At 36.6% G+C, this 14,539-nt stretch overlaps 1 protein-coding gene across 5 annotated transcripts in view; it reads right to left on the bottom strand.

The window, feature by feature from the left end:
* The window catches only part of IFT80 (intraflagellar transport 80), a 148,567-nt gene that overhangs the window by 20,167 nt on the left and 113,861 nt on the right, over positions 1-14,539 (bottom strand). For all 5 annotated transcript variants that reach the window (XM_073359524.1, XM_073359525.1, XM_073359527.1 and 2 more), the window contains 5 exons: positions 14,022-14,185; positions 5,989-6,053; positions 4,911-5,046; positions 3,619-3,766; positions 999-1,170 (listed from right to left, as the gene is read on the bottom strand). In XM_073359524.1, the coding sequence (XP_073215625.1) occupies positions 999-1,170; positions 3,619-3,766; positions 4,911-5,046; positions 5,989-6,053; positions 14,022-14,185 (685 nt within the window). The remainder of the gene's footprint in view (positions 1-998; positions 1,171-3,618; positions 3,767-4,910; positions 5,047-5,988; positions 6,054-14,021; positions 14,186-14,539) is intronic.

Genomic DNA, 14,539 nt, shown 5'->3' with positions numbered 1-14,539 from the left:
TTTATCTTTTCAGTACCCTAAAGTCATTGAATGCAATCCAGCCCTGAAGATAGTAAACAACCATGAAAAGTTATAAATACCAAAAACCTCTCTGACTTGGAAGCAATAACTATACTTCCATGGAAAGGACCTTATACATACAGTATTACCACTCAATATAGATGGTATATGTGTGTGCGCGCTTTCCCGGTATTTTTAAAAAATTACAAAAAGATGCAAATAAGAGTCAGTCTCTTAAGAATTGTTGCACTGAAATTACACAGTGTAATTTCTGTCAGTGTTACATTTGAAATCATAAATGCCAATTCCCAACTGCCAAATACTGGAATAAAAACATTTTTATCCACCTTCAGATAAGGGAAACAACTCAATATAAACATTACAATATATCCCAAATTAGCTCAATATGTATATTGACCACTCAATTCAAATAATATAGAAAATAGAGAAAACATTTTTAAGATACAGTTTTGTTTATAAATCATGATAACCATATATAAGAAGATAAAATTCCTTTATATGTGTTAATGGGGGAGGAAAAATTCCTTTTTTAAAAAGTATACTACTATACTCACCTCATCTGCTGCTGTTGTCTAAATTATCAGAAAGAATGTGAGGAAAAAGAAAATGAAAGGGAAGAAATGTTTTTTAACGAAGATTGTAGGTAACTATATATGGAACAGAACATTTTTACAAAATTGGCTATGTAAGGGTCTAGTCCAGACAACATTTATGCTCATTATTAGCTCCACTTTTGTGAATAGTCCCAATGAAGTCATTTGCACTATTTGCTTCAGTAAAATTAATCACATGTGTAAGTGTTTTCTGGATCAGCCTTAAAATAAGAAGAAAAAACTATAAGGTAAAGCAACAGCTTGAAGAAAGAAAATAGTTTAGAATATTTACATATATAATTACTATTACTACATATTGCTTGAAAATATAAACAATGGCAACAAATGTAATTTATGAGAATACTGTAGAGTATTAAAAATTACCTTAACAAAGCGACACAATCTGACTGCATCTTCCCACTTTGAACTGCTAACATACTCATGAAGAATAGCTGGATAAGGTGATATATTAAGATGAATAAGTGAGCCATCAGCTCTTCTGATCGTTACTTGATTTCCCACAAAACGTACTATCTGGGGATTTTTGCTATATTCGCTATTGAAAGAAAGTCAAATAAAGCACGTTAACTTTTTTCCTCATTGAAAATAATGGTTGGAGTTTAAAGCTATTAGTGATTTTCAAATTAGGTAAGAGTTATTGATACATTTTTCTTAACTTTGTTTTCAAACAGAAAAGAAACATTTAAATAGTCATTGTAAATTCAACTAAATAGATATGTACAATGGGAGTTTAAATCTAAAACAACTTTTCAGATTTTTAAACGTCAGAATATAATATCTGGACGCAAAATTACACGTGTACACTGTCATGTGCAAGCACTGCAAGTGTAAATACAATTTGGGTATTTGCAAAAACGCCCGATTTGCACATTTAACTGTTGAAATTGAACATACAAATGTGGATAAAAAGCTCTGGGCTGTACTGAGTCTTAAAGGTTAATTATGAAATGAAAAGTACTTTGGAGAGAGTGAGAGTGATTGTATATCAAGGATTATTGTAAGAAGAGAAAAACAGTGAACTGTTCTCCTTAGTGGATTGTTTTTTATTATTTTGTAGAGCTAGCCCCAGAGACTGCAGAAAATGACTTGAAACCCCAAAGTTCTACTTAGGTAACTATGAACGATCCAGAGAAAATATAAACAGTTTGATATTTTTCATTGACAATACAGAAATGTTGTAACATACCAATTCACTACTATATTTTTTAAAACAATAAAGGCAATATGTTTTTAAAGAAAAGTCTGATTAAAATTTGAGCTTTTGTATTTAGGTGATTGCACCCTAGAAAAAAAGTAGTTTGTCTTTTAATTTAGTTCTGGGCAGAATATATTGTAATGAATCTACTAGCTCAGTAATGTGTTACCCAATTCAAAATGCAGCCTGTAAAGGATTCCATAATCCCTCCAGCATAGGAAAGAAATACAATCAGAGCTCAGAAAGGACTAGAATCAAGAAATCTGGAGGTTGAGTGAAAGCAAGAGCAGCATGCCAGAGACAACAGCCTAGTAGCTGACCAAGGAGAGAAGGCTGGGAAGCAAGCAGCCTGGGATCGTACAGGAAGGCTAAGACTTGGGCAGAGCCATACTCTCTTTAAAGGGACCAGCAATACCTGCAGGAGGTCACAAAGCCGCAGTCTAAAACCAGGACAACAGTGTGCAGGGTTCCCAGCAAGACTCTTATCTCAATATATGTATATTAGGCTGAATTAGAAACTGTCAGTTTATCCTTCATATAATTGTCAAATAAAGGAACCACAGTTACCTAACATATGTGAGTGTTTGACAGGAACCCACTTAGGGCTAGAGTTTTTATAGGCTAGTGGTTGGAGCACCTACTGTGCTTGCTTTTGAGCTCATCGTACCAAACATCTGAAGGGCACTGGTGTATCACACTATTTGCAGTGATACCCTGCAGTGAGGGTGGTTACAATATTTTCAGTTGTTATCTAGAATGAACTTGGATCAAAATATTGGAAGTAATTTCAAAAAAACTAATCTTTTTACCTAATTGAATTATTTATTAAAAGGGGAGGAACATTATATAATGCTAAGAGCATAGCACCAGGAGTAAAGAGACTTGGGTTTTATTTCTGGCTTTGCCACTGATACATTATGACTTTGGGCAAATTACTTAATGCCACTGTGTCTCAATTCTCCCATTTGTAAAATGAAGATATGTGCTACTTTTCTCTTCATATGGGAGAATTAATAGGGTGTTGTAAGGTTAAATATATCATTGTTTATAAAACATTTTGAGAAGCTTGAATAGAAGTTTCTAAAGAAGTGATTTATTTATTAGGATTATTTATTAGAACCCACCAATACAAAGCAATTTTTGATGAATAAGGCACAAAGCTGGAAAATTTTAAATACATTTTATAGGAGGTCAGGGAAAATCTGAGGCAGACTAGATGCTCCAGAACCCTTCATATGTCCTGTTCTATTAAATAATATATGGCATTTAGGGCCTTGTTTATCATGCTGATGCTGAAGTTTAGCACTGTTATGGAGAACCATGAATGTTAAAAGAACTATACATATAGATAGGTTTTTGAAAAAGCGTATTTGGTTACTGATTTATGATCCAAGGGCCTGATCCTGCAAACACTGATTATTGTGAGTAGTTCAAATGAAGGCAATGGGTTTCCCACAGTAATTAGCACTATGAACCCAATGTGCATAGGCACTTTAAAGCACATGGTTAAGTCCATCCCTTTTCAGGTGCTTAAGTGTTCTGCCTCAAACAGCTATCATTTATTCATTTTTAAAAAGCTTTATAGTACACCTTGAATGGCTAACACTTATGGTTAAACCTTTTCTAATCTAGAAATAGTGATGTAGCAGGAATTCTGAAGGTAGCAGCTGTCATCTATTTCAAGTGGCTAAATTAACACCCTTCTTTGTAAAGAATTATTTGAGTGAAAAATTCAACACAGTATTTAAAAAAATCCAGTAATATTATTCTGAGTAAAAATATTATTACCTTGCATCTTTTTCATACAGTGTTTTTGGCAGGAGATCTTTATCTACATAAACTGTATTGGGATAGTACCAGACTGTAAAACGTGTATCTTGGAGTCCACAAAGTATGTTGGATGTGTCATTCCAAGCCAAAGTGTGTGCCATTGTTCCTTAATTTAAAGATAAACAAATATTACGTATTTGCACATACACAATAAACACAAACAATGTAAACATACTTGGAATTCTGCTACCCTTAACAGGTCATCAACAATTACTTTAAAAAAGGAGTACTTGTGGAACCTCAGAGACTAACAAATTTATTTGAGCATAAGCTTTCGTGAGCATGAGCTTTCGTGAGATTCCAATGAAGTGAGCTGTAGCTCATGAAAGCTTATGCTCAAATAAATTTGTTAGTCTCTAAGGTGCCACAAGTACTCCTTTTCTTTTTGCGGATACAGACTAACACGGTTGCTACTCTGAAACCTATTTTAAAAAAGCAGGTTTTATTTTTATTACTGCATGAGTTGAAATTTATTCTTAAAAACTTTAATTATCGTAAGTAATTTTCCCTATTCTGTGTTTTTCTGACATTTATATTCCCATTTCTAACATATATGGAGCCAAAATAGCTCAGTTTTGTTTATTGCCTTAACTGTCAACTGTTGTTAACCAAAACATTCACAAGTCTGGAAGCAGTGTCTATTCTTTAACTGTTTCTGCACAAACTACAGAGGCAGTTCATACACTGTATTTTGGAGGGCAAGGTTCAAAATGAATATGAGTGACCATAATACAGCTTGGGCGGTTATTGGATGAACCACATCACTTTCTCCAGAACTTCACTTTTTATTTAACAATATTATGTTTCTAGTGCTGGAGGTTGTGAAGAAAACCTTCTGAATCAAGTGCTATCAGAATCTGCAGTCAGACAACATATATACACAACAGCTCTAGGGGACATGTGGGTTTCTCTCATAATTCTCTTTGAGCTCTTCATTCTGAAATGTAGTCATGACAGTTTAAATGTCAAAAACTTACCCATTTAACTTCTGAGCATAATAAAAAAATACCCAGTTAATGTGTTTATTCAGTGTGGCTGAATACCACAGAAGTTAGAAATGGAATTGACATTAGTTCATTTTATCCATCCCAAGTAGCCACAGCAAGATTGTACCCTACAACATATTCCCCAGTGTTCTTTCAAGTGAATTTTTAAATTAATCAAATAATAGAGCTTTCAACACTCTTGTTGTAGATAAAATATGTGTGCTGCCAGAATGTAGATTAATGTAATTTTGGCTTGATTCTTACCAATTTTGATAATTTTCTGTTCTTTCCCAAATCTCTTCACAGAAGTAATATAAAGATCTCTGTTTTTATCAATAAAAACAATTTTCCTTTCATTTGTAATTCCCTTCTGATCAAGTGCAATTTCGGTGATCTCTGTCTAAAATACAAACAGAAAACGATTGTTTATGCCAGATAGATCCATATAGGAGGAATCATGCTACATTAAAAGAAACTGATGATCCACTAAAAAAAAAGTGACATAAATTATTACTGTTCAACAACTGGATTTTTCTAAATTCCTGTTATGTTTGTCTTAGTCCCAGAACTATTTTATTTAAGTGTATAGCATTACAGAGGTTAATTTCCTACAAGGTCATTAATCCATTAAGAGCATAGTCTGTTACGCTGCAGGAGCACCAAGGCTTGATGAGTATCTTGAAAGTCTGAAAGAAAAATAAATATAAAGCAGCATAAAGGAAGAGAAGGAGCACCTGTGCCTCTTGCCCAAAAATGCTACCACTACAGAGCTGCATGATGTCTACTCCACTGCCTGCAAGGCCTTTCTTATACTGCCAGGAAAAAAGTGGAGAGAAGAAACAAGGTTATGTCTCCAAGGTAATGTCTTCTGTTCAACCACTCTTTAAGAGAAGACAAAGAGAAAGATTGAGCATGGAGACCAACAGCACCATTTCTTCTTTCCTCTCTCCTGAGAGAAGAACAAAGAAATAGTGCAAAGGACTTCAGTGTTGAGATAGGCAGATGCCAATCAAGTGGCTTTGGAGTGAGAACAGAGGGAATTCAAGTGGTCAGCTTCACTGCAACGTATGACAGACTATAATTCTCCCTTACCAGTATTCCTCTGACACTCTCCTGAAGCTCACTTTGATCTCTTGGGGTGGAGAAATATGACAATTATACAAAGCCAAGGTTTCCAATCTATACCTTACAATTATATATATCAACACAGATTTGTCAAAATATTTTCTATTAAGTATTATTACTATTTTCTATTAAGTATGATATTAACCCCCAATAGTTATTTCTTTCTTCCTAGATATGATATGCAATTTGAAAGGTGAAATTACAGTATGTACATTACCTTGTGGATAAGAGGCTTCCCATCACCTAATGGCTTCCCAGATAATGCTTCAAACAAGTAGATAACTCGAAAAATAAAACGTGTAGTGTTAAATAATGAAATATATCATATTTGTTAGATTTCAACATTTCTGTGGTCAGATATCTCCTTGCCAGACTTTCCAAACTCTTCATTGATTTTCCAAGCTTTCTGTTGTATTATCTAATATAATATAGAGGCTTATTACAGGGTAATTGATTGATTTGAACATCTAAATTTCATACTGACAAGTGAACTAAAATCTTAAAAGTTGGTACACTTATTCATTATGTGCTGCTGACTGCAGGAAAAATCTCAGTTTGAACACTGAAAATTTGACCCATCAAAATCTTAAACATCAATCTTTCTTATCAGAGTGCTTATTTTAGTCACAATGTTGAAATATGGTACACTCATTCAGGGGAAAATTCCATTTTGACATTTCTGTCATAGTTCACCAGTCATTAATCTAACAATTATATTAACTAATTAACATTAGTCTAATAATTACATTAATTTCTAGATGATGTAGGTGAATGCAGAAATTAGTTTTGGATCATCATGTTCATCCCTTGTTAAAATTTTGTCACCAGCTTGATCCCTCAAAAATCCTCTGCCTTAGAGATACATGCAACTTTGTGAAGCTTTTGCATGTCTTCCCTCCTTAAAAAAAATAATTAACAAAATCCATCACTTCCACACACTCCTACCCCTGCCAAAAATCCACTCATTTATGTTTTCCACAGTCTCTTTGAAAGAAAAAGGACTAGGGACCTTTTTTTTTTAAAGGAAGAAGATGAAGAAAGCTGTGATTCTCTTTTATAGTGCCCAAGGGCCCATCCAAGCCCTCTGCTGCTCATTAGCGCAACCACTCTGATGAAGGGAAGTTACAGCTGCTTTATGGCCTGGAAACCTCCTACCTACAACTTTGCACAGTCATAAATGAGCATAAATTCTACATGATGTAGGCTTGGGTTTTATACTCTGTATCATATCTGAATGTCTAAAAACTTTGCTTGTGTATAACTTGTACTTCTGGTTTGGCCAAACGGCTCACAAAGAGGGAGAAAGGAAGAACAAGCTTACATGTATTCTGACAGATGTGGTCTGGGCTACTCAAAGCTAGTGAGGAAAGTAATATCTCACTGTTAAGAACATTTCTGTAAAACTGTACATGATTCAGCAAAAATTAAACACAGGAAGATTGTTAATAATTTCAGAGACACATCTCAAAGGTTTAATGACATCACATTCCACTTGAACTTTGCCCTTGTAAGTTGTATGTTACCATCTGAACCCTGTAACATATGAATATTTTTATTCCAAAGGATGGCGCTGTTAATGTATTAATAATATGTTATTGCGGGTTTCTTTCAGGATACAGGATGTTGGTTTGAGGTCGTTGGTTTCACTGGTAGAGGAAAAAAGGTTGTGAGAACAGGTGTTCTCCTGAGGTCGTTGGTAGCACTTGCAGAAGAGAATGAAAGGGTTGTGTACAAGTGTTATTTTCTGCAGATGGTTAAACATGCAAACAAAAATGAGTTATTACTTACGAGGTGTTTTGCTCTCATTTCTGTGCATGGTTGTCTACATGACCTTAATTCTTGATCTTATTATACAAACCAATACTATTGCTATCGTAATGACTGTAGAAAATGAAATGAAGAGGATTTTGTACAAACTACCACACACAGACTGAGGACATGAATATCCTGCCCAATCTGTAATGCTTAGTAAGTGTTTTAGGAAAAGCCACATTAGTATCTGGAAAATCCTAACAACTCTTTACAAGCATTTAAAACCTAATTTTTTATCTTGAAAGGTTCTCTCTCAGTTGAAAACATCCAGAAAGAGGATGTCTATGTCCCCCTTTTCTATAACAGTCTACAGATTAAATGAAGACATTCCATTCTCCTGGACAAACCACTTGGAGAAGTCAAAAGGGTCTGCATCTGTTTCTAAGAACAGTTTCTTCACCCTCCTCCAAGTCTGTTTGAGCATTGCAGCAGGCCAGGACCCTGTTTCTGGGCCACTGACAAAGGGCTCCCAGAAAACAGAGTAGGATCTGACTGAGCAAGTTGTATCATGGGAAGCTACACATTTCACCTTCTGATAGGGGAGAGGAAAAGGGACCCTCTCTACAGTGGGCTTAATAGGAAAGCAAATTGAGAAAAGCAAGAATCTCTGGGCACAGGGTTTCTGTCTTTCCCTGTGCTGGCCTTCTGCAAGACTATTACACACCTCTAGAGTCATTTTCCCTAAAGAGAGCTTCCTTTTCCACTGCCCTTATTGCAACCCCACATTTAGATAATCCTCTTTAGAGCTGGCTAATCCTGACTGACAGCTCCCACCAGCACAGGATCTATAGATCCCTCCTTTGATGAGGCACTGAAAGTGACTGATTAGCTCAAGCTCAGAAATGGCTGGCAAGACTTGCAGAGTGGGCCTGCAGCACTGCTCAGGAAAAAGATACACCCTTTTCTCCATGAAGATGGATAGAGTGAAAGGAGCAACAGAAGAGGAACTTGAGTGAGTGCCCTCAAAAGCGCGCGCGCGTGTGTGTGTAGATAACATATGATATTTATGGACACATTATTTATACAAACCTTGTATTTAAAACTACTCATAGCACAAGTCATAATTTATCCCTGCTGTACCAAAGATTAGTACAGCAATAAAATTAAGTTTCTTTATATGAACAGTATAATAAAATGAAGAAAATGTTATCTCAGAAGTAAAATGTATCTTTCATTTACATATGTATAATTTATTGTTAGTCAATGCTTCTCTGAATAATTTATTGTGAAATGTGAGTTTTACTAATGAAAATCCATTTTAATTTTTACATTAAAAATTGTATAGGTCTTTAATATCCTGCCTCTAAAGCTTACCTTCTCCCAAAGCATATTTTAATAAAAGAAATAAAATAGGTAATAAAATTATATTGATATACTGTAAATAATGGTTTGCAATGGAATAAAGTGTTTATTGCCCACAAAAGATAAGTATCTACAACTGGGGGTTGAACTAAGCAATGAGAAGGAGCACAACTGTCCCTCACCTAAATGCAGAGGGAGAGCCCGCCCCCACTTTTCTCTATCTTGGGGAAGATAAATGCTTTAAATGTTCATAGATACTTTAGTCTTCATGTAATTGAAGTTTCAGCTTTTATTCTGAGTGAGTCGCTGTGCATGCATTATTATGGAGTTTAACTCACTGCTGATCATTGTCAGGACCTTTTTTTGTCCTTTGCACTAGTACTTCATTCTGAGTTTCTTCCCTTAGAGCAAAAGAAAGTACATTTGCTGCTTATTTGCAAGATAAGTAAGTCTAAAGCTGAACTCGCTGTTGAAAACCAAGTTCATCATGTCTAGGTAATGAGACTACTTGTGCAGGTTAATCTAATGGCAGTTGAGATTGCTGGCAGGGAATTTTCTAACCATGCTAATTAAAAAGCAAGAGCACTTTCTTGACTGTCCATTTTGACAATTCAATGGCTTGTTTTAAAAAAGATGCTCTTGTGAAACTGTAGGTATAGTTGAGCACAACTTTACCATGAAGTAATGACAAGAGAATACTGCAACTAGATAAATCACCTTTAAAGTATCAGAATATTTATATGCCCTATAAATGAAACACCTGTTAAGTCAAATGCCATAGCTCTGTGCATCTTCCAATGAATACCACAAGCTATCAATGAAACATTTGTCAGCAAGATCACGGAAAAGAAAAAATAATAAAGACATGCAGACATCAAGTGTGTCAAGCTGAAGCATACAGTAAATATAACAGGACCGATGGATTGGGATGAAAGAGATGGATCATGTTTGCAATGTCTACGAAATAGTCTATAAGAAGAAAGGCTGATATGCTTCTCTAACCCAAACCCATCCTAATAACTGTCAGACTCTGAAATAAAAGAAGCTCAGGTTTCATGCTTTTGGATAATAAGTGATGGCTGCTACAACTGTCTGATACATGTGAATAAGGTTGAAAGGACTACATTATTGAACAAATACTTTAGCAACCAATGAGTCACATATGCAGTGCTGTCCCTTTAAATATGCCTGGAACTGTCAGACTTTGCATTTTGATAGCCATACACTCATGCCACATCAACTCGTGGCTCCTTTTAAAATGTTTAAATGTTATGCTGATGTGAAGATAGAAACAATGAGACATGTATGCTCTAGTATGGTTAACCATTGAGGCTGCAAATTTATTAAAACTCTTGACCAATGGGGACCATTCTCTCCAACTTCCTGGCAAACCTTTTCTAGTGTGGACTTCAGCTGGGCACCAGTGGCCCTGGGTTATAGAAACCTAAGGGGAAGTCTAAGGCAAAGCCCCCTCCATACTCTCAGACCTACCCAGGGACCCTGGTAAACAGGCAGAGTCCCAACCAACTCCGCTCCTCCACACAAGAGGTAGGAGAAATGAGATGAGGGGAGCCATATGCTACATGAGACATGGCAGCATACCCTGTCACCATGCAATGTCCTGTTCAGGACCATGCTTAACAGCACATTGGGTTAGAGGGACCTCATGTCAGACACTTTAAACCCATCAACTGCACTGGAACCTGCCAAAGTCGCAACAATGTAATTTAAAATTCCAAAACCAGACCACAGATGGAAGGTATAAAAACCCCATTGTACTTTGTAAACTTTGCCATATGGGAAAAATCCCTTCTGGACCCCAAACAAAGTTTAGTGATCAGTCTAGTCCCCATCATCATAAGAGATCTAGCTCACTACATAAGTGTGGGTAAGTATGAGGTTGGACGAGAGTCAAACCAGTGACTCGCCAATGCAGCAAATGGAGCTCAAAGTGACTACTCAAAACAGTAAGAGCAAGTTGAAGCACCACCCACCCACTTCCCCCAGCAGGGGGGAGCCACTCATCCAGCCTCTTGTAGCTCCACTATGCAATGACATTGGGAGTAGGTGGGTCCAGGCTCCATCACTTGAATGCCATGTGGGATAGTCCCCTACCTTTAGAGGATGGGTGGAGGAGGGAAAGAACGAAACACATGCTGGACAGAGAGGGAGGGGGAACCAGGAGGAGTGTATATAGCACTGCCCCAGCTGCTCCTGCTTGCGAATTTCCCTCTTTTTCCCATCCCACCTGCAAAAGAAGGGAAGAGGGTGTCCCCCTTTTGCCTCTGGATACATCAAAACTGCCCCCCAGCTAGTGAGGTGAGCATTTTAGCAAGAGAGTATAATTAGGACTACTCTTGGTCCAACAAAAATGAAGTGCTTTTACTTTCACAGGTGGCTATAGGGATACAATTGCAGCTTCCATGTTGGACTTGCCCTGAGGAGCAAGTTTTTACAGTGGCTATGAGAAGTTTAAAAACCTTTGTTTTCAATGGAAATGAAGATTTGAACATAGGCAATGCTCAAATTCATATTAATAGTAAAAGTCAGAGCTTTCAAACATTTAAAATAAACATTGGACTTGTTTCTTAGAGAAGCAAATCCAAAATGGATTCCAGAATTTCATTGCTCCAACTAGTCCTGTTCAATTCTGAAATTGGTATCATAGGGCCAAGACAGTTCTGTAGTGTATAGCACTATTCATAGAACCTAAATATAAAAAGGGATGCCATCTCTGAGATGTGTTTACTGGAAAACATGTAGAGAAGGAGGACAGTAAAAGCCATTTCCATATGATAGTTGTTCTGTGATCTATGTGATATGACTTGGTGTTAAGGCCGGTTCTTAGTGGGCGAGCATCTACAGAACAAAGCAAAGCAAACAAAAACATCTCCACAATTGCACTTTTATGGGAAGTATGCAAAGAGACAAAGGAAGGAACAGATTCAAACACTGAACTATTCTGTCCCTCTTAGAGATGGTAATTCCAGATCAGAGGAGAGAACTATGGAAGAAATTATCAGGTATAATTGAAATATCTTAGCAGTCTGGGGTCCTAAATACAGTCCTTAGGCACCTTTAGTTCTAGATTTCCTGGGTAGAAGAAAGTAAGGATTGTTAATCTCTAGAAAATAAAAAGGTAGAATTTTTTGCTACAAAACACATTGAATACAACACATAGTTGCTATCAATGACTCATGAATAACTATAGAAAAAATACTCCGCCCTCTGAATCAGTATTCTTGATTCCTTATCAAGCAGACTCAAAAAAATTCAACAGGTGAAGAGACAACTACACAGTCCCTTCTGTGGTTAAAAGAAAGGGGGATGCAGGAGACAGATCTCAAAATCTTTAACACAAAAGAGATGCCTGAACTTTATGTTTGCTCATTTGGAGAGAGAGAAAGATTTTGTGACAGTGTTAGAAATTAAAACTCCACCTGTAAAAGACTGTAAACATTTATAAACAAATATTTCTCTGAAACACTACTGAGTCACAACTAACCCCATAAAAGCTGCACATAAAACTAACAATGCTGAAAAATAGTTAACCAAAACAAAAAGTATCTGAAGGCTACAATCTGTCACAATTAATGCACTGCTGGCTCCTGAGTTCAGTAGGCAGATAGGGAAAACAGTAATCACATTGGCATTTCTATTGTGAACCATGTGCGAGAGTGAGAAATTATTGAAATTTTCACTGCAAATGACTTCTGGTTTTTCCATGGTGTGACACCGTGGTACTCCCTTATTCATCACTGTCATATAATTAGGATATGTTTTGTACAAAGTATGCCTTCGGAGGTATCATTCTAAAAGTCTTGATCTGCTAGACATTAATATCTTGTTGCATTGTATACACTATCATTGTATGTGAAGTTACGAAGTTTAGCTATGTATGTGTTATTGAAACATGTTGTGAGGTTGAAAACACCCACAAGCAGCCTTTCAGGTACAACAGTAAAAAGGCCAAACAATGTTAATGGCTTATTGAAGAAATGCACACAAGCACAAGGATTACCCCAGGAACAGTGTACAACAGAAATCTCTCAGAGACAGCACTATAAAATGGGAACTGTTTGACTCAGGTTACAGAAAAAGAGCTTTCCTGCAAGTGGGAAGAAGATATAAAAGGGGGAAATGACATCATGGTGGTACCTCACTCTGCCTACAACAACACACCTGGAAAACTTGAGGAACAATTACTGAACTGGTGGAAGCAATGGTCCCAGGCTAAAGGGAGTTCTAGCCTGTGTATGAAAACCTGGGAAACCCAAGCTGCAAGCAAAGGCAGCTTTTGCCTTAAGAATCTGCCAGCCTGTTTATCACTCAGGGTGAGAATTTGCTAATTCATATCCTATCTATCTAGTATCTTAAGCACAGTTTGCTGTTTATTTACTAGGTAATGTGCTTTGATCTGTTTGCTATCATTTAAAATCTATCTTTTTTAGTTAATAAATTTATTTCATGTTTTAATTCAAAAAAATGTGCGGTTGACTAAGGTGTCTGGTGAAAATCTCAGCTTGGTTACCACAAGTGTGCATGGTCCTCTTCACATTGAGGTAGAGGTGGACCGGGTATTAAACTCATATACTGGCCAGATTTGACCAGGCCAGGATGGTACTGCTCTAGGGTCCTAGGCTGGGAAGCTGGTGGTTAGAGGGCCCTGCATGTAACTGCAGCTGGGTGTGCCCCTACCTGTGTGAATGCTGATGAAAGTGCAAGCTTGGGGGGTTTTGCAGCTTGTCACAGCAGCACAGGGTGAGAGGGAGCCCAGGCTGGTGGGTCAGAAGGCTCAGTAGTACCCCAGTTCCAGGTGGCACCCCAGGCGGAACCTGTCACACGTGGCATTGCCTATAACTGGAGTGTGGAAGGTTGTGGAAGAAACATACCTTTTTCCCATTATGAAAATACTGTCCTGTAGGCAACTACTGCAAAATTAGTAGTACTTTAAAAATAAAAACAAAAATCAAAATTAATATGAAAAATTACTATTTTGGTTTCATGCTTAATTTTTAACTCATGAATGCGCTACGTATGAAAGAAAGATATCAAATGCACATGTAATTATCAGCTTTTTAACACTTTTGCAAGTAACTTGCTAGCCAAAGTGGAAACGTTAAACTGTAAACATACCTTTTTCATCAGCTTTGTCTTTTATTGCAAGAGTATCATTACTCAAAGATACAGTTTGGGCATTTAATACATCTGTCCTCATTCCTGGAAATTTTGGAGATGAAATTAATCGTCCTTCATAGGAATATAAATAGATCCCTCCACCATCTATAAGAAGAAAATGCCTGCAAACAACATAGCTCATTTAATTAGTTGTAGTGGAGGATGGTAGAAAGATCCATCAGTTTTAAGATAATTGTCTAAAATACTGCAAGTGTTTTCTGTGTAAGCTACATAATTTATAAACCTTCAATTTGGAACTCTATTTTTGGAAAGAAAGCTCTACACTTGGTGAATTCAATTTTAAGGTCCTTGTCTTTCAAATATAAGGATTTTAATTAGTTATGGGAAATCTGTTACTATAATTTCCCTAAGATAGTATATTCTATAGTTTTACACTCTCACATTACATATTCTGATGATAAGGCACCTGTCTATAGGAAGTTAGAAAATACTATGATTTTGAGCCCCCTACACAA

The sequence above is a fragment of the Lepidochelys kempii genome, chromosome 9, assembly GCF_965140265.1.
Source record: "Lepidochelys kempii isolate rLepKem1 chromosome 9, rLepKem1.hap2, whole genome shotgun sequence".
NCBI lineage: Eukaryota > Metazoa > Chordata > Testudines > Cheloniidae > Lepidochelys > Lepidochelys kempii.
The sequence above is the reverse complement of the archived record's forward strand: the minus strand, read 5'-3'. Positions and strand labels throughout refer to the sequence as shown.